The 21,942-nt window shown below is 39.1% G+C and overlaps 1 protein-coding gene across 1 annotated transcript in view; it reads right to left on the bottom strand.

Moving 5' to 3' along the window:
* Window positions 1-4,151: 4,151 nt before the first annotated feature.
* LOC145432362 (dynein axonemal heavy chain 5-like) overlaps window positions 4,152-21,942 on the bottom strand; it is a 58,959-nt gene continuing 41,168 nt past the window's right edge. Inside the window, exons 40-52 of the mRNA XM_080309145.1 lie at window positions 19,001-19,135; window positions 17,562-17,717; window positions 15,898-16,080; window positions 14,027-14,131; window positions 13,642-13,780; window positions 13,049-13,163; window positions 12,538-12,728; window positions 11,124-11,245; window positions 7,603-7,752; window positions 6,227-6,472; window positions 5,844-6,063; window positions 4,637-4,842; window positions 4,152-4,403 (exon numbers count right to left, since the gene is read on the bottom strand). Coding sequence (XP_080165271.1) covers window positions 4,188-4,403; window positions 4,637-4,842; window positions 5,844-6,063; window positions 6,227-6,472; window positions 7,603-7,752; window positions 11,124-11,245; window positions 12,538-12,728; window positions 13,049-13,163; window positions 13,642-13,780; window positions 14,027-14,131; window positions 15,898-16,080; window positions 17,562-17,717; window positions 19,001-19,135 — 2,184 coding nt within the window. The 3' untranslated portion in view covers window positions 4,152-4,187. The remainder of the gene's footprint in view (window positions 4,404-4,636; window positions 4,843-5,843; window positions 6,064-6,226; window positions 6,473-7,602; window positions 7,753-11,123; window positions 11,246-12,537; window positions 12,729-13,048; window positions 13,164-13,641; window positions 13,781-14,026; window positions 14,132-15,897; window positions 16,081-17,561; window positions 17,718-19,000; window positions 19,136-21,942) is intronic.

Genomic DNA, 21,942 nt, shown 5'->3' with positions numbered 1-21,942 from the left:
AAAATAAAATGTAGTAAGAACCACTACATTTTTTCAATAGGCCAATTTATGTTTAAGAAAACCCCAACAATCAAATGATCTCATCTGAGCAAGCACTGGGCGACGGTGGGAAGGAAAAACTCCTTTGTCTTAAAAAGAAGAAACCTTCGACAGAACCAGGCTCAGATGGTGCGGCTTCTGTCAAGACCGGTTGGGGGTTATGTCAGCAGCTCCACCGTGAACTATGTTAAAAACAAACACCGCTCACGCCTCACAGATGACAGCTTACAGTCCTGCGTAAAGATGAAAGTGACTTCATACAGCCCCGATTTGCAGACGCTGTGCGCAGAGATTCAGGAGCAGAAGTCCCATTGTAAACATATCACGGCAGACCCAACGATGTTTCCATGAACACGCTTTACAGCTTCTCTTTATTGACCACTTTTCACACACGGTTGCTGTATGCATACAGCCGGTGTTAAAGCTCACAGCCCGACACATACCAACACAACAGCATAGAGAGCACAGACGTTAAGGCGCCGAGGCGTGATCGCGGGTGCCGCTCAGGTGCGTCCGCCTCCCCTGCAGCGGCGCTGCAGACCACGCCCCGCCACACACATTAACCAGGTAAAATACATATTGTCAGGGTTCCTGGGTCGGTGACCCAGTGTTTTCAGTTTTGTTCATGTTCATATATATATATATAGCATATAGTAAACAATGAATCTGTAAACGACAGCTGTTGACATTTTTTAAAAATGAATGAAAAAGCATATTTAAATAATCAACATACATGATTTAAATATAAACACACACGTGACAAGAGACAGAACGTGTAGAAGATATAATATATCTTCTACATATTACCCATTCGTATATTATACGAATGGGTAAATCTGAGAATTATAAGAATAAATATATGTACAAATATAAGAGTGTATGTTAGGGCTGTTCGATATAACGATATATATCAAATGACGATATAAAAATGTCTATCGTTTCCTATTACGCTATCGTTTGTTTTGTGATGTCGTAAAATAAACTGTTTACAGCAGTATTTTTCATCGTTTTGACGGTCACCTTAGTGGCTATATTAATTTCTTAAAGTTCTCTCTTTCTCTTATATTTAATATAACCACACTATGGGCGGGCAAGTGCCTGTTTTTACGTGTTTTCGTTAGCAACAATGACGGTAAAACCATCGCGTGGTTCCGCTGTACGCTTGTTTGTTTTCCACGTAAACCTTTCACAATAAAGCTCAAGATCCTGTTGAGACTTTTCAAAACAAACTGAATCACATGAGAGAGTATGCAGAGTTTACAGATGAGAAGCAAACAAAGAGCCGTCAGACTCAAACTATATGTATACACCTGCCTGTGTTTTTACCATCAGAAAAATTACTCTGTAAAAGATTTGGTTGGCACTATTATCGGAGTAGAAATGTTTGAGCTTTAAAATACACAGCAGTACAGGTACATGGATTGTGGCGGGTGTGTGGCTTGGGAATGGCTGCAGGGGAGGATGAGACACATCGGAGCTCCATCAGCTCATCAGCTAAAAAATGGTGGCTAATACGGAAAGAAAAATGGATGGTGACAGAAAAACAGAGATAGCTTATACTAGACAGAATGACCTGCATCCCTTGCTGTGTTCTTTTAATTCTTCAGCAAGGCATTTGATGATGACTATGGGTTCTGGACTTCATGTAAATAATTTTCATCCAAATACTAAAAACAATCCTTATGCAACTTTGTCCAATTCATAACTGGGTACTAAAAGGGCTTCAATTCATGAACAGATGATGCAAGACTTCTGTTTAACATCTTTAATAAAAGCTACGAGTGGAAACTTTCATTTAACATCAAGTCTTGGCAGCATACAGAAGTAAAATATGTAAAAAAAATTGAAATTGCCCAACATTTACAGATTTAATGTGCTATATGTGCATGCCGTTGAATGCATATGTATAGGTTTGTGCATGAGTTTTCTAAGGCTGTGTTGTCATTCTCAGTTTAAGAAGCAGCACAAATACAATGGGCCTGCTGAGCCTGACAGCCATAAGCATCCGTCATAATGAAACTACCTTTAATGAAACAAGCTCAGGAACTGCCCCTAGACACACACACACCTACAAGTTAAGCACACTAATAACTCATATATATAATCTGTGAAATCTCACATAGAGTGCATTTTGGATGTAACAAGAGCACATCACAAGAAAGCAACAACAAATAAATAAATAAATAAATGACACCCCGCTAAACAATAAATATATCACCAGTGTTGGGACTAACGCGTTATTAAGTAACGCATTACAGTAACTACGTTATTATTGTGGTAACGAGCACGGTAACTAGTTATTATGCCAAAACCAGGAACGCGTTACTCGTTACTGGGATTTAGATAGGCTCGTTATTCGTTACTTCGTGTGGTGGCTATCGCGGAGCTTCCACAGATTCAATAACATTAGCAAGTGGTGGAAGCCAGCAGGTGGATGAGAGAAAGGGAGGCAAGAGGAGAGACCCGAAGCGGCCGCCGGTCCCAGTGTCAGGTGAACTGAACTTCAGGTAAGAAGTTATAACCTGCAGTCCATCTGGGTCAGATATGAACCAAGTTTAGGTGGAGTTTATTTTCGTTATGCTGACTTTTTTGTACTGCGTGCTAGCTAGCATGACGGAGTTTCTATACAGCTGGGTGGGTGCTATGTTACTGATGTTGAACTTTATTTTGTTCATAAGGTTAATTATTAGAGTTGCCAACCGTCCCATAAAAAACAGAATCGTCTGGTATTCAGAGAAAATATTACGCGTTTCTTATTGAGGTGAAAAGGAACAGTTTGTCCCGGACTTCAGCTACAATGAAAAAGACACAAAGCTGGAGTTATTCTGTGTTTACGCTGCACAGCTGCCTCTTCTTCTCTCATCCTCTCACCCTCCCTCTCCTGTTTCTACTTCAATCATGAAACTGATCAATGATCAGCTGATCGGCTTTTCTCTCTTGTTTATTTATCGCCCACTTTGCGGCAGAAAGAGGAAACCAGCGGATGTTGCGCTAAACAACAGCAGCACTTTTAAGCTTGATCAGCTGTTGTTAGAATTTATTTAATATTAATTTCTAGTATCAGCTGATGTTTGCTGGAGCCACAGCTGTAAAGCTGCTGGTCATGATGTCGGTTTGGATATGTGGTGAGTGGGAAACATGAAGATGAAACCAGGAGATGTCCTTACTGAATCATCAGAGCTGTGATGGAGAAACAGGTTTACCTTTTAGTTAACATGAATGAGTTGAAGGGAAGTTATGAACTGTTTCTGAGAGATAAATAACACCAGGATCCTTTTCTAAGCAGCTGACAGCTGGTAACTGTGCAGGGGCGGGTCTAGCAAAGTGTTGCCAGGGGTCCATGTAGGGAATTAAAAGGGAAAGGGGGGCACAAGGAAATACTTTCTTATTCTCATTTAAAATGTCTCACTTTTAAAAAAATAATTATCTGAGTCTTACAACAAACAATTGATAGATTGATGCATATATACCATCAGAACAGTGTACATCACTGTCACAACAGTATTTATTTTCATTCAAAGGCTTTATGATTTTTCCTATAATGGTGGGCCGGTCTCTAGTCAAAATGCCCGGGACGATTTTTTTGTCCCAGTCCAGCCCTGTATGCAGCTCATCTGCAGTCTGGTGTTACCTACATCTTCCTATTCAGAAGGCAGAATTTCCGAGTTCTGAGTACAATCGAAAGCACCACGACTGCAGTTTTTGTGTTGGATGTAAAAAGCAGGCTAGGATAGAATCAGGCGTGGGATTTCTCTCGTGGAAATGTGCACATTATTTTTTCCTTTCTATTGGTAGGTGGCACAGTGCACTTGTGGTAAGTAAGCAAGCTAGAAGAAGAATCTTGCTGGGTATCCAGTTACGGAAGCAACACATTAACAAGAGAATTCTGAGTAAAACCAAAGTTACTTTCCCTAGTAACTAGTTACTCTGAAAGTAACGAGTAACTTGAAGTAACTGAGTTACTTTTGATAGAAGTAACTAGTAATGTAACTAAGTTACTCATTTAAAGTAACTTACCCAACACTGTATATCACAGAACTTAACTTTGAGTGAGAAAAAAAGAGAAATAGTCTGGAAACAGATGAATTTTCAGTCACTGACACAGTGGGAGTTCTGGCAGACACGTTGCACTAAGAAATGTCTTATTTTTAGAGACTGACCTGAATGTATGTTAGATACTGGTCAACACTGGAGCACTTTGGGATGCTGTAGCCCCTGTAGAAGCTAAATGCAGGTCCAAACATTTCCTCACTGAACCACACCTTGGCAAAGGTGTTGAGGAGGCGCTTGTCATAGTCGTCGGTCACACGACCACCGTATTGAATCTCTCCAATCATGTATCGAACTGTGTTCCAGGACACACCCTAAGGAGATGATAAAACAGTGATAAAGGATGACAAAAAAATTGTTCATGAATGTGCAATATAATTTGTGAGCAGACTGAATACATACACAGTCAGAAAGCTCTAAAACTCCCAGCAGATGGCTGTTGTTGATAAGTATTTACAATATCCTTTCTTTAAATCTCAACCCTTTTAACATTTTTTTATGGTCAAGAGTCCTAATCACACAGAATAATAAGCATTACTCTACCTACCTTCTTAATATCCATGTCATCAAGATGGTTTTGAACAAACTGGACAGTGGCATTAAAATCAGCCTGGTTGAACTCATAGGGAATATTCCATCCCAGGGGGCCATATTTCCTTCTCTCCTGAACTGTGCTGTGAAGAAAGGCTACTGCATACAGCATCGGCCTCCACTGCGCCATGTTACTGACATCCAAAAGGTCCTGGTTTATACCTGGTCAGGGACATGCAGGTCAAAAAGATGTACTGCATGCCCAAAAGGAGGCTAAGTGTAACATCTACAGAAATGTATTGAAATAATCCATAACTGAATAAAGTCAGTTACTTCTAAAACCAAGCATTGCACAAACATGCACACACAGATTTCCTTTTTAGCGAACAGTTAGGATTTGTTGCGTAAATGTGGGAGAAAAGATAGTGAACTGAATATGTCAGTCAAAATAATACCTTCTTTCTGATATAATACCAAACTGCAATTACTAATCGAAATCAGAATTCCCTAGCAGATCATTACATGGAGAAACCTTTGGAATGCAAGCGCGCGGATCCACACAGGTATGCACACGGGTGTTCACTGCTCGTAGACCCAAATTACACCTTTCTTGGCTGCTACTTCGACGCACATCTGTCCTGCGTGCTGCACAACAACATTGAATATTTAGTATTTACTGCTGTTTACACTTAGCTAGATTAATGCGATGGTGTTGTGTTTAGTATGTTGCTTTGTTTTTTTTTTCTGCTTGTTTTCTATAAAAAAAAAAAAAAAAATTCAAGCTGTAGATACGATCTCAATTCCCCTCCAGGAACCATGTCATCTGAGCCAGGAAAAGACAGCTGGTTTCTACATTTTAAAGATTCTTTTCTTTCTTCACCCTTGTTTTGGACCAAAACACAGACTAGATAACTCAGACTTGTTTAAAATTTTACTAACCTTGGGTAACATGGGTAAAAAACAAAATCCGGAATACAATAAATATAGCATCAAACAGGTGTCTCTCCCACATTTCCATCTTTTTATTCACTTACTTATTCCTATCATGGATATCACGAAGTAGAGGTGTTTTGTATATCTGCATCTCCAAATGTACACATCAATATTGGAATATATTTCATTCTCTTAGGTCCTCTTTCTTTATCACATAGATAAATTGGATCTATTAAACTGGCTAGTATTTCTGGACTTCTTTAATGTGAGCTTAAGTGAGCCAAACCTACCGCCATATGTCCTCTTAAGCCCTGCCTTGAGGCCCTGTGGTGGTTCATTGGTGAACTTGATGGACATCTGGAGAAGTGTGATGGGAAAGTGTCTGTGGACCTCAGTGGTCATCCAAAGGCGGAAGCTGTTGTTGACAAAGTCTGTCTCTGTCACAGTGTCCATGAGCTCATCCATGAAGTCCAAACCCAGGTGGCAATTCTGGAGTAAGGCCCAGCCACCCTGGGGACAAACACAGTAGTATGCCTATCATCCATGACGAAGACTATAAATGAGGAGTTCAAGAATTCAAGAAAACCCTAAATAATTTCTATAAATTCCAAACCACATTTTTAGAGACAGAACATCTGTATTGCTAAAACAGCAGTAATATCTCACCACTCACATTAGCCATAGTTTGCTGCAGAAGCTTGCGTGCGTGGACCTCTTGTCCTTGACCCATGGATACATAACGGGTCTCGATTTTCAGCTTCTTCCCGAGTGCTATAATGGAGTCAGTTGGATCTGAGCCCATTGAAAGGAAGCAGATGAGAGGTGTTCGTGGGTCCGACTCCTCCCACATCTTCTCTAAATCAAGAATCACCCCTTCAGTGTATTTCTCCCCTACTGCGTCCATTATGTATTTACGGGCCTAAAGGAAAGAATATGATGCAAAGCAGATGTAATTTTTTAAATGCTTTGTAATGCAAAGAGTTGAGCAAAGTAGTCCAATAGTATATATTGGAATAAATTTACTTTCTAGAAAGCTGAGAACTGAGATAATTCTTCAAAGCATTTTCTTTACTGGCTAACTCTTTTTACCCTTAAGGCTAGGGCAACTGTGGACTGGACTGTGAGTTTAACTAAATAAATTGGACTCCAGGCTTGTCTTCAGTGGGCCAGAAAGTTATCCATCAGTAAAACTGAATATCTTTTAGCCACTGTAAATATTCAGGCACAGCAGGCTGGAGGGTGAAAGCTGTATAACAACAAGTTACACAAGCTGCTTCTTATCTCAAGAAGAGCTTTGACCAAGCAGCTTTCAGTGAAGATTAAGAGATTATACATTCTTGTTTTGTGGTCCGTGTCTCATTTATGTAGCTGTATTTTTAAGTCAGGAGGTATCGCTTCCCAAGCTTTAAGCCATTAACTCTCAGATTAGCAACTTTAAGCCTTTTCTCTTTCTTTAGTGGTAATTATTAATTTTAATTGCAGTCTACAGTATACTATTGAAAATGCACTATGATAGAAATGAGAAAAGTAGATTTACATTGCCTGTTCTACTTGTTGTGTTGTATATTATAAAGTAGGCAAAAGCATGACCAAAAAACAGACCAGACAACCAATGTTTGGCTTTCTAATTAAAGAAAATGGATTGGGTGACCCTTAGCCATCCTATGCTGCTATAGGCTGGTTAGACTCTTCTGATGCTTTTAAAGTTTACACTGCGATATTCATACTGTTAATATTTCCCTTCTCACTCCTGTAGTTTATGCTTTGTCCTTGGTCTCTCTATGTTCTCCTTTTCTCTCTCCTCTTTACCCCTCACCAGTCGCAGTAGATGGCCTCCCTTTCTGAACCTAAACCAGCTTCTGCCAAGGACCCGATCATTAATTCTGGAGCACCGTCACCAAAGGCTTGTTCACAGGGGAACTTATAACAGTTATTACAATATTAATGTTCCAAGGAACTTTTTGTTTTGAATTGGCATTATATAAAGAAAACTGAATTTAATCATTGTATCTGTCCTCTATAGCCATGCATAAACATGTCTCTCCTTACTTGTGCGATGGTCCTGTCAGGACACCAGCAGCGTATGAGGAGCAGCCGTCTAAAACAGTCAAGAGACTGGTCATAGGAGTTTGGGACTACTTCCTCCTCTGGGGCCTCCTTGTCAAACCAAGCCTTCCACTGTTTCTCGTTACGACTTATCTGTAAGAAGACTTATCTGTGACAAAAAGCTCTGACGTGGGAAACAAATATAAAACAGGGCAAAACTTTAACTGCATTACAGCACATCAAAATCTGCAGAAAAGATAAAAGAATACTGTGAACACTTCAAACATATTTAGACACAAAGTGATCTTCAAAGTGGCCAACAAAAGAAAGCTAATAAGTAACAACAAAAAAAGACAAAAGAAGGATGAAATGTACCCTGTTTGACTATGTGCACTCCCTCGCTCTCTCTCTGTGTCTCGTCTCCCTTAACTGTTTCCGTGTCCCCCTCGTTGTCTCCTCCCGTTATCTCCCTGGTCCGTCTCATCTCCCTGAATTTTCTTTCCTCCCAGCTCCCGTGTCAAGTTGTGTGACTTGGTCTCTGTCTTAGTGATTCCTGGTTTACTTTGATAGTCTTCTGTCTGGTGTGCATCATGTTCAGTTTTGTGTCCCCGTGTCTCGTTAGTTAGATCACGTTCGGCTGGGTCCCCTCCAGTAGTTTGTTCCCTCGTTTGCCCTGGTGTGTATTTATGTCTGCGTCTCCCTCTGTCCTGTGTCGTGATCTCCCTCATTTCCCCGCTGTGTGCTCTGCCTGCCTGTGTAGTTCATGTGTATTCCCAGTTTAATAAGTTTTGTATTCCTGGCGTCCAGCAATAAAGCTGTTCTGAGTGTGAGTCTGCATTTCTGTCCTATCCTGCCTGCTTCACACAGCAATTCATGACAATATAGCTGAGGTCTCATGCATGGAAGAAGTCTTATTTATGGCACTTCATTTTATAACGAGCACAGACAGACACAACATGTAATGCGTGACCTAACTAGATGATTATGCAATAACAGGAGGCCATGAATTGACACTGCTGTAAACACCATGTGCTTCCAAGATGCGATCTGCATGTGTGATAGCACAAAATATGCCAACAGATTGTGCTAATATTGTTATGTTTATCACAACGAAGCACAAAGGAAACTAGACTAGCAGAAGTGGCATGGCAATCAGAATCAGAATCAGAATCAGAATACTTTATTGATCCCTGGGGGAAATTAAACAAGTCTGGCAATGGCACGGCAATAACCTTTTAACTGTATAACAGTGGATACAGCTCATCAATATAGCTTTAAACTCTCACATACTTTAGGATCAAATTTAGAAAAAAAAAATTGAGGATATACCCAAGACAGTTTAGCAGTCAGTCATAAGGTAACACATACATAGTGGAGGGACCAATTATTTGATCCCCTGCTGAATTTGTAAGTTGCCAATTTGTAAGTTTCACTTCCAATGAAATGAAAAACAGTCTCTATTTTTAATGGTTGTTTCATTTCAATTTAGAAAGACAGAACATCAACCAAAAATCCAGAAGAAACACATTACATAAAAGTTACAAATTGATTCACCTATCATTGTGAGAAATAAGTATTTGATCCCCAAGCAAAACATGACTTAGTTCTTAGATGCCCTTTTTGGCAGCCCAAATTACTGTCTACAGTTCAATCCACAAGATCATTTCTGAAGCAGTAGTAATTGTACTGTGCCCCGTTCTAATGCCAGACTGAAATTCACTTAACACATTAACAAGTAAAGACTGTTTTTGCTCCAAATTTATCGGAGATTCGATAATTTGAGACTGAGGGCAAGTGTTACTCTTCTAAAGGCTCACTTTTACATAACAGGTGAAATAGGCAGTTTTCCATTTTTTTTCTTGGAACAAAAACATACAAGGAAGCAAAAATTCAGTTTAATCCAATTCAATTTGATTTTAATTAAGGTTTATTTTTATTGCTAACTATAGGCTTTATAAAAAAGGAACGTTTTATTTATCTTAAAACAGAGGAAGTGGATAATTTTTTGAAATAAGATGGTTGCAATATGGTCTATAATTAGATGAGACACTTAGATCAAGCAAGGAATTTAAGAAGTAATTTAATGACAGAAACCTTAAAAGCCTGTGTTATGTATCCTGTTAATAGTGACAAATAAATTATAATTAAAATTGTAGTATCACCCTGGCTACAGCGATGAAAAGAAAGTGTGTACAAAGTCAAGACGTAGAAGAAGATAACTGAACATTTTCAAACATCATCACTAAATGCTTGACTAAACCTCAAAACTTCTGTTGAATAACTTAAACTTCTGAATAACATCGAAAGTCAGACCTGTCGTCACAATAATACTGCAAGAAAACTAGCCCATTCGCTTATACCATTGGTGTGTATCTTATGAAGAAATACACAAAGCCAACTTCAATGTCACTTTGCTAAAAGCAGAACAGTTAGAAAGTCCACCACCTCCTCCTTGTCTTTTTTTTTTTCACCACCTCTCTAATCCAGAGCGTTTCACTTTAATTTGCTACACAGCTACAACATCCAGGGGGACCTCAACCAGTCCAGCTTCAGTCCAGGGCTAATCCAATAACATCTAGCAAAAACGTTCCCCACCTGTGGGTGGATGTTGTTCTTGGAAAACTGCTTATTTAGGCCCAAATTATAAACTATCACCATTGCAAAAACTTCAGGCACCGACACATATGGTGGTCAAGTCAGAATCATAAATCACCTTAAACACGCATGTTTTTATCTTTTGTAACAACAGCAATGCCATGGATAACTGTGTGTAATCGAACAAAATTAGAAAAAATTAGGCAGGTTTCCTAATAAAGCTGTATTAACAACATCTTAACAACTAGTTTCTTTAAGAAATCAAGTCACTTCAAAGGGATAAAGCAAGCCCTGCTTCTAAATCTCAATAAAAATGTACCTTTAAAATATTGCTCATATTTAGGCATGTGTGTAATCTTGAAAAAGAGTATGCCCTTTAACGACTACTTACTGCAGTCAAAAAGCTACCTGCTGCTACTTAACACACACACACACACACACACACACACACACACACACACACACACACACACACACACACACACGCACACGCACACACACGCTCAGCCAAAAGTATTTGACTGGAAGTTTCTCCAACTAAGCTCATTTCACAGAGCACTGAGTTTTGACTCCACGGGGACCACAGTGCTGTCATTCATCCACAAGGGTGTGTGTATTTAAGTGTGAGTGACAGTCCATCATGATGAGTGTGTGTCTATGTACAAGAGGGAAATGAAGTGAGCCATGATGAGACTGATATTGACATGCTTACTAGAGCAAAGAAGAGCTGTGAAAAGTATTTAATAAGCACCTTGAGACAACTGCTGTGTATGTGAGTGTGTGAGTGTGCAGGTGTGTATGTGATAGATTAGAACTGCTATCTGAAGACTTAAAAGATAAAAGTCCAAGTGGGTAGATTTTCTGTAGGCTAAAGGACACTATCATACAGCTGTCAAGGCATGTCTAAATTGATCAAGTGTATGTTGTACCTGATCCAGTATATCAGCGAACTGCCAAAGTTTGCTGAGCTCTACAAGATTTAGCCAGGTCATGTCAAGGATCCATTTAGCTGGTTTCTGGGGGCAAGCCTTCAGATCCAAGGATGCACCTCCTGAATAATATGAACATGAACAATTACAGATATAGACACCTGCAAGTATAACTGGAGGATCCAATGCAAAAAATTCAATTTTAAACTCCCAAAATACATAACAAATGTAAAAATGTAAACCCAATCTTCAAAAACACAGAAAAAGTCATCAGAATTGTAATTTGTTGTTTATCAGGCCGGAGCTGACAGATGGTGAAGCTGCGTGCGTGCACCAGACTGTGGCTGTTCTGGTTCTGCCAGTTGCCATTGCTGGGTTTTATCCCCACAGTGAGGAGCACTCCATATCATATTCAGTGAACTGCTACAGTGTCAATATGTTCAAATTCTGCATAGTTTCTGTCATGAGGTTTAAAACCTGTCTACTCCTTGAAATAAACAATAAATATGGTTAAAGAAAAGAATAACAAACAGCAGAAACAGATGGCAATTTTAACAAACCTTCAGGCTGTTTTGATGTGAATGATAGCTTTACAGAAACCCTTGTATTTTCATTTTTATTTCAAAATGGTGTTTTAAAATAAATCTTAAGAAAAAGTAGGGAAAAACAGTTTTTGTCCAGATGAATATGTTTCAGAAAATCTGTCTGTTCATTCTAACAAGCCGTAAGAAATATCATAATCATGTTTACAACCATGTGATCGATCAAACAGGAAGTAGAGTGTTGTTAGCTAAATGATCTATTCGTTAGCTGTAGAATCTTTGGTTCTGGACAATTTGTGAGTCAGCACAGCACTGGCAGCCTTCATGCACTATGTGTCTCAGTATTCAGTGATCCCGCCCTGTAACTTTACATGGTCTAACACTTTGTAGTTTAGCTGATGGTGGAATATCTAGGAGTGAAGAAATTTCCCAAACTCACTTGTTGCAACGGTGGGATGTTGTTAAATTCTTAGTACTAAGAATCTTTGTCAATACAAGCCATGTTTTTTCATAGCTCAGAGCAGATGTGTTGAAACTCATAATTTTGGGTCTTAGCATTTTTATCTTTTATTTGTTTTCCTGCGTTACTGAATAGATTTCATTTGGCGTATTTTAGTAGATCATAGAAATATTGTTGCATTGTTTGATGTTATTTCATGTAACGAAAATTCTATTCTTTATATTTGTAATATGCAGTTAAATACCTAATAAATAAAGAATACTTATGCACATCTAAATGCCAGTAATCAACATGAGTTATGACCCCACTGAAACGTTCCAAATATTCAAACTAACCCATGGTTGCATGTGCTCACAAAAACAACAATTTACCCGTACAAACAAAACCTTCAGTGTTTGCATCTGCCTCTTACCTTTGATGAGTGTGAGGAACTCCTCGTGTTTGACCTTGTTGCTCTGCATGTCTATCTTCAGCGTCATCAGCAAAGTGAAAAGAAACTTGTGGTCCTCATACAGGCCCCGTGCTGCGTACTTATAAACTTCAAAGGTCATGAACTCTATGATGTTGGCGATCCGTTTACTTGTGATAGGGCTTTTAGAAGACCTTTTCAGGGAAATAAACAGGTCTTCTAAATAACATAGCAACTTGAAGATTCTGTTGCTATGTCATAAAATTATACTTGCCAGTAGTAAGAGTGAGAACTTCTCTAAAATCAAATATAAACTACTAGTAATGATTGCACAACTTCATGAAGTAATAACTTGCAGGTTTTTACATTAGAAAGGTATGGTGGTTTAAATGCACAATAGTTCCTTGATTTGAAGTTTGCAAAGACTTTCCAATATACATATAAACACACAACAAATTACTATGGGCAAACCAATTCATTAAGCAGGAAATGGTAAATATCAGCGTATCCTCACCTGGCCAGAGAAAGGTCAAAAAGTCCCAGGAACTGTCTAAGAGACGTCTGATACATGACATTCACCATACTCATCTCTGTAATCAGGAAGTACAGGATGCTGCCCCTGGTGGCCACTGGAATCACACAGGGAAACACAAAAGCACAAACTCCAACAAAACAAGTAATATCGTTCATGAGGACATTTTTAAACAGGTTTTTGAAAGAATGTTCTGTTAACTGTAGCCTCCATCCATCCATCCATTCGCGTCCGCTTATCCTGTTCAGGGTCGCGGGGGGCGCTGGAGCCTATCCCAGCTGTCATAGGGCGAAAGGCGGGGTACACCCTGGACAGGTCGCCAGTCTGTCGCAGGGCCAACACACAGAGACAGACAACCATTCGCACTCACATTCACTCGCACATTCATACCTATGGGCAATATGGATTAACCAATTAACCTATCCCCACTAACTGTAGCCTGTATTTTTTAAATTAAAACCAATATGTCTCACATTTGTGTAACTGAAGGCTGACTGACACTTTGCAGGCTTACTTAGAAAAACACACAAAAAAAGAGGGAACTTTGTTTTTAAATCATTTTCATTTTCACTTACCTGGCCGGTACTCCTCTCTGGCTGCGTTGATCTGGATCTCAGTCTCTGCGGCAATCTGTAACTTCTGAGTGACTTCTTCAGCCGTACACTTCGTGTTGCTAAGGACAAGAATCAGACTCTCATCATCAACCAAGGAACCCTAAAAAACACACAAACAATTTTTTTTTTAAAAAAAACGATTATTTTTCACAATTTATATCTTATAAAGCAAAAGAGAAAAAGAAAAAGAAGGCTGCAAACTATTTCTAGTTTTAATTAAAAAACGAGAATGCACAAAACTTGGCCCCAACCTCACCCATGCAAATGAATAAAACATTTTCTCACTGGTGGCAATGTAGTTAACCATTTCTAAAAAGAACATTTCTGACACATTGCGGTTTCTTGCCTGTGTGCTCGTCAGTCGGTAGAGAAGACTGTCTTCTAGTTCCTTCATCTTTCTCTTGTTAGATGTCACATCTTCCAAGAGGTCTGTCCTCTCCTTCTCCAATTCCTGGTGTCATAAAAGCAAAGAAAACACAACCACATGAGCAGATATAGCTGCAGGATGGTGCTAGAGAAAGCCTGTCATTAAAATCAAAGGTCTTTGATTCTGCATTGCTCTGATGAGTTGATTCTGTCTGTGGCTTTAGACTCTTCTCCGGTGCCTGTCTATCATGGTGGCCTCTGGTAGCTGTCTATATTATTCTTACTAATATCTGCAGCCGCGTGAAGGTCAAGAAGCTGAGATTTTGGCAAAAAAAATTAATAAATACCTTATCTAAATGAATAGATGAGCAGAATCCTTATGAAGAATAAAAACGCCCCTAGAGGAGAGATAGCCTCAGGGTGATGATAAGACCTGTAAAGCTATGTTGTCGCCCTTTTCTCCGTAGTCCTAAGTAAGCCCCAGCAAATGACTCCAGCTTACCTCTTCTAAGTGTCCAAAAGTGTTATTTCTGCACTGGGGAAAGCAGGTCTTATCAAAATTTACACCACAGTCTTGCCTGCTGGGAGCATAAATTTGACCAGCATGCTAAATCCCTTTTAGAGTATGAGAGACAATAATTGTGATATTTTGTTTTGAGAGTGCGAGAGATTAAACTAAAACAAAATTTGTCTTGTTATCTAAGTCAAATTTAATGGTGGCTCATAAGTAGGCCGACTATCCACATCCCATTAAACTGACTGCCTTTAAGCGGGTATAAAAAAAACAGTCACCACTTCTAAGTGGCAGGTGTGTTTTAAATCAATTAGATTGCTATTTTGATTGTAGATTACAAGCATATTTTCCTAAGAACTGCTGTGTTGGACACTATCACAGCAGGTTGTTATCAATGATAAATGCTCTTTACATATAATGTAATATAATATAATATAATATGAATACACAAATATTTATGAAAATGCTTTTTTTTTTTACATTTCCTATAATTTTACTTTTACTATGAGAATTATTATGGTCAAGACAGCAGGCTGGTTTGAAACCAGTGGGTCTGAGAGGACAGAATTAGTATTCATACCCTTTCTATTACTGCATATGAATGATTTCAATAGCTTACAAAGACAGATGTAAGTCATACTGGAGCTGAAAGCTGTGCGTAGAATTGAAGTTTGACTGAAAGTAAAAAGAAACGATTCAACAGTGATGTTGGGTTTGTGAAAACTGCACAAATTGTAAAGACAAGAAGCAGGGCTTACAGCTGAGGTAGTAGTTTTAGCTCTTATTTGATTAAATCCAAATTTAGTACACAGATACAGTAACAAGCCTCTTCCCATCTGGAATAAATCTTTCATTTCATGACCAGCTATCAGCAAAAGGAAAATTGTTTTTCTGTAACAGGACCAGCCTTTTCAGAGTGACAATCAATGAGTCCTGCATTTGGTGCATTTATAATTCACTAATCTATTCCCCAGTGAGACTGACGTCACTTGTCTGTGTCTTTGTGCGTATGCTTGGTACCGATACACGTGAGCACTATTTCTGGGTTACTTTTATTCCCCACTCACACTGTGTTTGACCAAAGCAGGGCGGTTGCAATTGTTTGTATTCAAATGGCGTTCTGATGTCACAGTACAGAGAAAATGAGATTGGGAAAGATGTAGAGAGTCTGCATTTAAATGTTGTTCAAGATTTATTTCAGGTTCTACAAGGATGCACATAAGCAGTATTAATGCAGGGGTACAGTCTAATAGTACATTATGCTAACCTAATTTAAATATGTTCCTTAATTATGTATCGTCTGGCTTTAGTGGCTACCATTTTGAGTACTTGTATACCTGCTTTTCAGTGAGGATGACTCTGCCCAGCAGCTGGTCCTCCAGTCCTCTCATGGTGACAGTGAAGTCAATGATGGAGGTGCGAGCACTTATTTCAGGAGTGTAAGCCGGGTTAGGCAGCTTGGTGGTCATATACAACCTGAAGCCCTTCATCACATCCACTTCTTTGTCACCAAGCTTCACCTGCAAGAGGGTGTATGTGTGTTATTGTTTAGAATATTAAGTCTTACAAATAACATAATAAAGAGCTCAGAGTTGGAATTACTGGTTGGAGTTCTGGTTTTCCATTGGAAATTAATGTGGGTGTATTTGGATGCTAAAAGTTCATATTTTTAGCATCCAAAAGTGCAGAATTAATTTAGAGTGTTCTCATTTGTGTTTTCAGGAAATTGGAATTGTTCAAATCTTTATTAGCAACACAGAAAAGACATTTGCGCACAATATAAATGTTTTTTCTCCAAAAGCGCAAACCATTTTTTCCATTAAAAACATATGAATGTCCTGTTGTACCCAGAGTCTACTTCCAAAGCTTAATTTGGGGTCGTCATTTAGGCTAATGAAACCAAAACCACTCAAACTGTGATCTGCAATTTTCCCAACTACAATTATCTTCAACATTACATAAAACTGAAGCTGCAATAGAGTCAAAATCGGTGCATTTCGCATCTCAGGAACAGGAAGCACTCTGCAAAAGTATGCTGCAATTTCAGCCTTCATCCTGTAAAATCATTTGATTTTTTTATTTTTGTTTTTTTACTAACATGCCCCCAAACACCCACAACTCACGCAACAGCATCAGGTAGCTCCAGTTTGTTTATTTCGCCCCCCAAAAAATAATATTCATTCAAATCAACCAACATCCCATCTGCACTGGCTCAATGCTCCACAGCCTGAACTCCTTTGCATTAGAATGTGAGCTAATACAGGATACCGAATGCACTTTGTGTACTGTATTTAATTTGATGTTACTTTAACAACTGATTGAGTTCGATTTATGTGGTGAATTTAACTTGTTTGGCATCAACAAAAATGATGGAAATAAAAAAGAAAAGGAAGTTTCATTATGCAACAGAAGTCTGTTAAAGTATCGACACTTGCCCTTGTTCTAAGTGGTGACATATTGAATGTTTGTTTCCCTGAGTATGTCTTAAAATTTTATATTTTATTGTATTTTTTGTTAATGTAGCTTTCAAAACTGTCTGAACACCCAAAGCAGAGTCAAGAGAACCAACTGTGCCTTTTTGACAAGATCTAATGATGCCGACCTTCTATAAAAAACAGCAAAATAAAGGAGGAAATAGTACAATGTACACTGCACAGTGTAAACCCTTTTCCCAGACTTACCAAGTACATTTTAATCTGTCTCAAAAGAATTAATATGATCTAGGAAATGTGGTCTGGCTGCCAATGATACTCATACTTAAAACTCTCTTCTAGTCGACACTACCTGTGCAGTGTCAGCGAGAGAGCTTGTTTTTCTCTGTCTGAGCTAATCAAGCTCTATCAGTCCAGGTGTGACAGCTGGCGTGCCAAGGAGAAGCTGGCAAAGTCTCATCATACTGACCACTAGTCTTTGAACATGCCTGCCAATTTCATACCCTTCTAACTAAAAGTAAAATCTAACACATGGATCTAAGTAGGATTATTTCGTTCTGTGTTGTTACCTTGTAAGTGGAGCCGGTTTTGATGAAGTTTTTCTCAAGTATGTTGTCAAGCGCAGGGTCCAACTCCTCCCCCACATCCTCAATCAAAAGGGGTCGACCAAGAGACAAACTGTCCTCTAGGTGGTTCTTGAAGTACTTGTGATTCAGTGAGGTGATCTGAGATCAGACAAGAAAACACATTTTAAAATGGTAATTGTCTGATTTCAATGTGCAGTTTGGATGACCCCCACCACAGAGCCTGATATTGTCCTGAGGATATGAAATAAATGGGCTAAATGTGAGAAGATTTTACAAAACAGACAAAAATACTGATTTTACTGTACGATACAATAACCTTCCTATGTGACCACAGCAGCAATAATATTTGTCTCCAACAGGAGTAGGAGACACATGTGTGGTTTCCTCACTTTTCCTTCAAAGCTACAAAGGTCAGCCTCTATGTGCGGATTTTGACTGTTCAAGCTAACAAAGAATTGCTTTTCAAGTGAGCCATTTTTAGAAAAAAATAAATAAACTTTTTCTAATGATGTGACCTGAAGAAAGGGTTGAAACCTACCGCTGGAGGAAATGTGTCTCCAGGATGCTCATAATGGGATTTCAGAATGCATTCACTCGGCTTAGAGATTGCCCCTAACAGGGTCAGCGACTTTTGCTTAGCTTATTATGTCTGCAGAATTGGTGGTAGTTTTTTTGTGGGGGGTTTTGACATTGTGCTCTGTATACTGGATAGCAGGAAGGACCAAGGGCATTAAAGAATTTAGGACCACAGTTACTAACAAGCAATGATGATCCACAAGGCCAGTAACATTGTGGGGATGGAGCTGCACTCTCTAAATGTGGTGTCAGAGAGAAGGATGTTTTCCAAGATAAGGACAATGCTGGACAATACCTCCCACCCAGTCACAGGAGCACGTTCAGTGAGAGACTGAGATTACCCAAATGCACCACTGAATGACACAGGAAATAATTCCTGCCGGTGGCTCTCTCTCTGTAAAATTCATGAATCTAAACCACCAGTACACACTGCAGTAGTTGCACACACTTATGATCTGCACATCCTATACAGGAATATAAGGGCACTGCAATTTCAGCTTTGTCTATATTCAGTGTTGTCTAATATATTGGGATATTTATAATTGGAGCTATTTTCGTTTATTAGAGCTGTTTTGTTCTATTTTTAAATTAGTATTATTTCATTGGTACTTTAACTTGGTAGTAACTGTTCTTACTTGGAACTGTGAACACACAATTTCCTCTAGGATTCTGATTCTGATATTAGAGGCCACTAAAAATCAAAATGGGCACAGGACATTTGGACTGGTGAAGAAGACTAGGTATAATGCAAAAGTCTGCATGACGGATGGATGAATGGATGCATTCATTTAACTTTTATATGCTTCAGACATTGAAACGAAATTGTAGAAGATAGTTTTGCAAACCTGTAGCTCATTCTTGGCTTCTTTGTTCTTGATCCAGATTTTTCCCTGTGTCTGTGGGTCAATAAGGAGGGGGAAGCGGGCAGCTTTGGTTACAATAATGCCATTGTGAATGGACAGGTCATCATTTGGCAAACCCTGTAAGACACAACATGAATAAATGGTGAGGGTCAATCTTGATGCTTAACAGTATCTCCACCAATGATAAATGGTCCAGCAATCAATGTTTCCTGGGATCCTCGTTTAAAGATAAATAAAAGATATTAGCAGCTACCAGTGCTACCCATCAGCGTTTTAGTAGCACCTATGGTATCAGTTTAAAAATCCTAAATTGTCTGGTTTTCAAGTTATCTGATTTACAAACTGGGCGTCCACACCACCCGGTTGGCGACCCAGCAGACTGACAACAACACCATATCAGCTTTTTACTGCTGAGGGGTAAAAAAAAATATGACTGTTAACATAAACTAACATTTACACAAACGTTAAAACAACTTAAGCTAACAAAAATGTTAGCAATTCTAGTTAGATTCCCATATATTCACAAAACTTATTTCAACTACTAACTACTACATTACTGTTACTACAACCAACAATAATAATAATGACGCTCAATGGCGTGTCCAGCGGGGTGGCCTGGGGGGGCACAGGCCACCCCCCCAACCAGACTGGCCACCCCAGGTGCCACCCCAAAGGTAAAACAATAAAATTCAATCAAATATCAAATGTACGATTATGTTTTCACGGTGAAGCTCAGATATCCGAGTGTAAATGAATGCAGCATCGGCTTCTGCGCTATGCGCATCACGTTAGCAAAGGTAGGAGAGCCAAGCACGAAGGACAACACTGCAGGAAACAATTTTTCGGTGAAAGAAAATGAGGACAGAATAAATGTCCCGGTAAGTAATATTAAGTTTGTTGAGTTTAGTAAACTTCGGTGAAATTAGAATACCAAGGAAAAAAATAACACTTAAAGAATTTTTGCAACCATCGAATATTTCAGACAGTATGCTACTGAGGGCAGCTAACATAAGAGTTATGAGTTATAAGATGCAGGTCGATGTGTAAAAATAACTCAGTGGTTTGGTGGTGGCTATGGCAGGGCTTCCACAGAGGCCAGCAGGTGGATGAGGGAAGGGGAGGCAGGAGGAGAGACCCGAGGCGGCCACCAGTCCGAGTGTCAGGTGAACTGAACTTCAGGTAAGAAGTTATGACCTGCAGTCTATCTGGGTCAGATATAAACCAAGTTTAGGTGGAGTTTATTTTCGTTGTGCTGACTTTTTACAGTCAGTTACAATACCTCATACTGCCTGAGCTAGCATGACGAGTTTATACAGCTGTTCGGTTGCTATGATGTTACTGATAGTGAACTTTATTTTATTCATAAGGTTAGTTAGTAGAGTTGCCAACAGCTCCTTAAAAATGGAATGGTCCCTCATTCAGAGAAAATATTATGGGTTTGGTATTGAGCTGAGAAGAGACGCAGTTTGTCCCGGACTTCAGCTAGGATGGAAAAAGACACAAAACTGGAGTTATTCTGTCTTTACGCTGCACAGCTGCCTCTTCTCCTCTCATTCTCTCTCCTCTCTCTCCTGTTGCTACTTCAATCATGAAACTGATCAATGATCAGCTGATCGTCTCTCTTGTTTGTTTATCACCCACTTTGCGCCAGAAAGAGGAAACCAGCAGATGTCGCGCTAAACAGCAGCAGCACGTTTAAGCTTGATCAGCTGTTGTTAGAATTTATTTAGTTAGAATGTTTGCTGGAGCCACAGCTGTAAAGCTGCTGGTCATGATGTCGGTTTGGATATGTGGTGAGAGGGAAACATGAAGATGAAACCAGGAGATGTCCTTACTGAATCATCAGAGCTGAACAGGTGATGGAGAAACAGGTTTACCTTTTAGGTGACATGAATGAGTTGAAGTTATCAACTGTTTCTGAGAGATAAATAACACCAGGATCCTTTTTTTATGTAGCTGACAGCTGGTAACTGTGCAGGGGCGGGTCTAGCAAAGTGTTGCCAGGGGGCCAGGTAGGGCATTAACAGGGAGAGGAGGGCATAAAGAAATACTTTTCTTTTTTATTCTCATTTAAAATATCTAGCTTTTATTAAATAATTATCTGAATCTTGCGAAGAAAGTTTTTATCTGACGTAAAATGTATAGAAATCATACATATACCAAAAAGACTGTACATCACTGTCACAACAGCATTTGTTTTCATTCAAAGGCTTTATGGCTTTAATACCTGGTGGGCCAATCTGTAGTGAAAATGCCCAATTTTTTGTCCCAGTCCAGCCCTGCAGGTTAATACTGGCAGTGTCACCATGCCAGCTGACTGCATTTCATCATCAGCCAGTGTTGTTCTCAATATTACCAAAGTAAGGCAGCATATAAAGTATTTACTTGCTTTCAGGTTTTATTCAAATGTTAGTCTTTTCAGTTGTTTCTCCACTTTTTTCCTGTTTCAAAATCAAACACCAGTTTGTGAGAAGATTATCTTCTTTTTTTTTTTTTTAACAGGCATTGGTTTTGCATTGGAATTGGCTAATTTGCCAATTGTATGTTAAAAATGTTCGTATTTTAATATTCAAAAATGTTTTTGCCCAAAACATATGTGCACTACATGTCAGTAAAAATACTATGCAAATATTGATGTCCTTGAATGCTGAATAAACACTGACTGATTGTATCTCTTGTACTTAATCAACATCTAAACACTTTGCACCGTAGTGGTTAAAATCTCATTCTAATAAGGTTACGGTTATTAGGTTTACAGGGTTATTGAATTATGGTTAACGGTTGGTAGAATTGTTTTTAACATTATCTGCCAATTACATCTGCCACCCTTCTCCAAATCTGTGCCCCTACCTGGCCCCCCCAACAAAAATTTTCTAGACACGCCACTGATGACGCTATCAGATAATTTTTAATTAACCTAATTA

The sequence above is a fragment of the Astatotilapia calliptera genome, chromosome 12, assembly GCF_964374335.1.
Source record: "Astatotilapia calliptera chromosome 12, fAstCal68.1, whole genome shotgun sequence".
Taxonomy (NCBI): Eukaryota; Metazoa; Chordata; class Actinopteri; order Cichliformes; family Cichlidae; genus Astatotilapia; species Astatotilapia calliptera.
The sequence above is the reverse complement of the archived record's forward strand: the minus strand, read 5'-3'. Positions and strand labels throughout refer to the sequence as shown.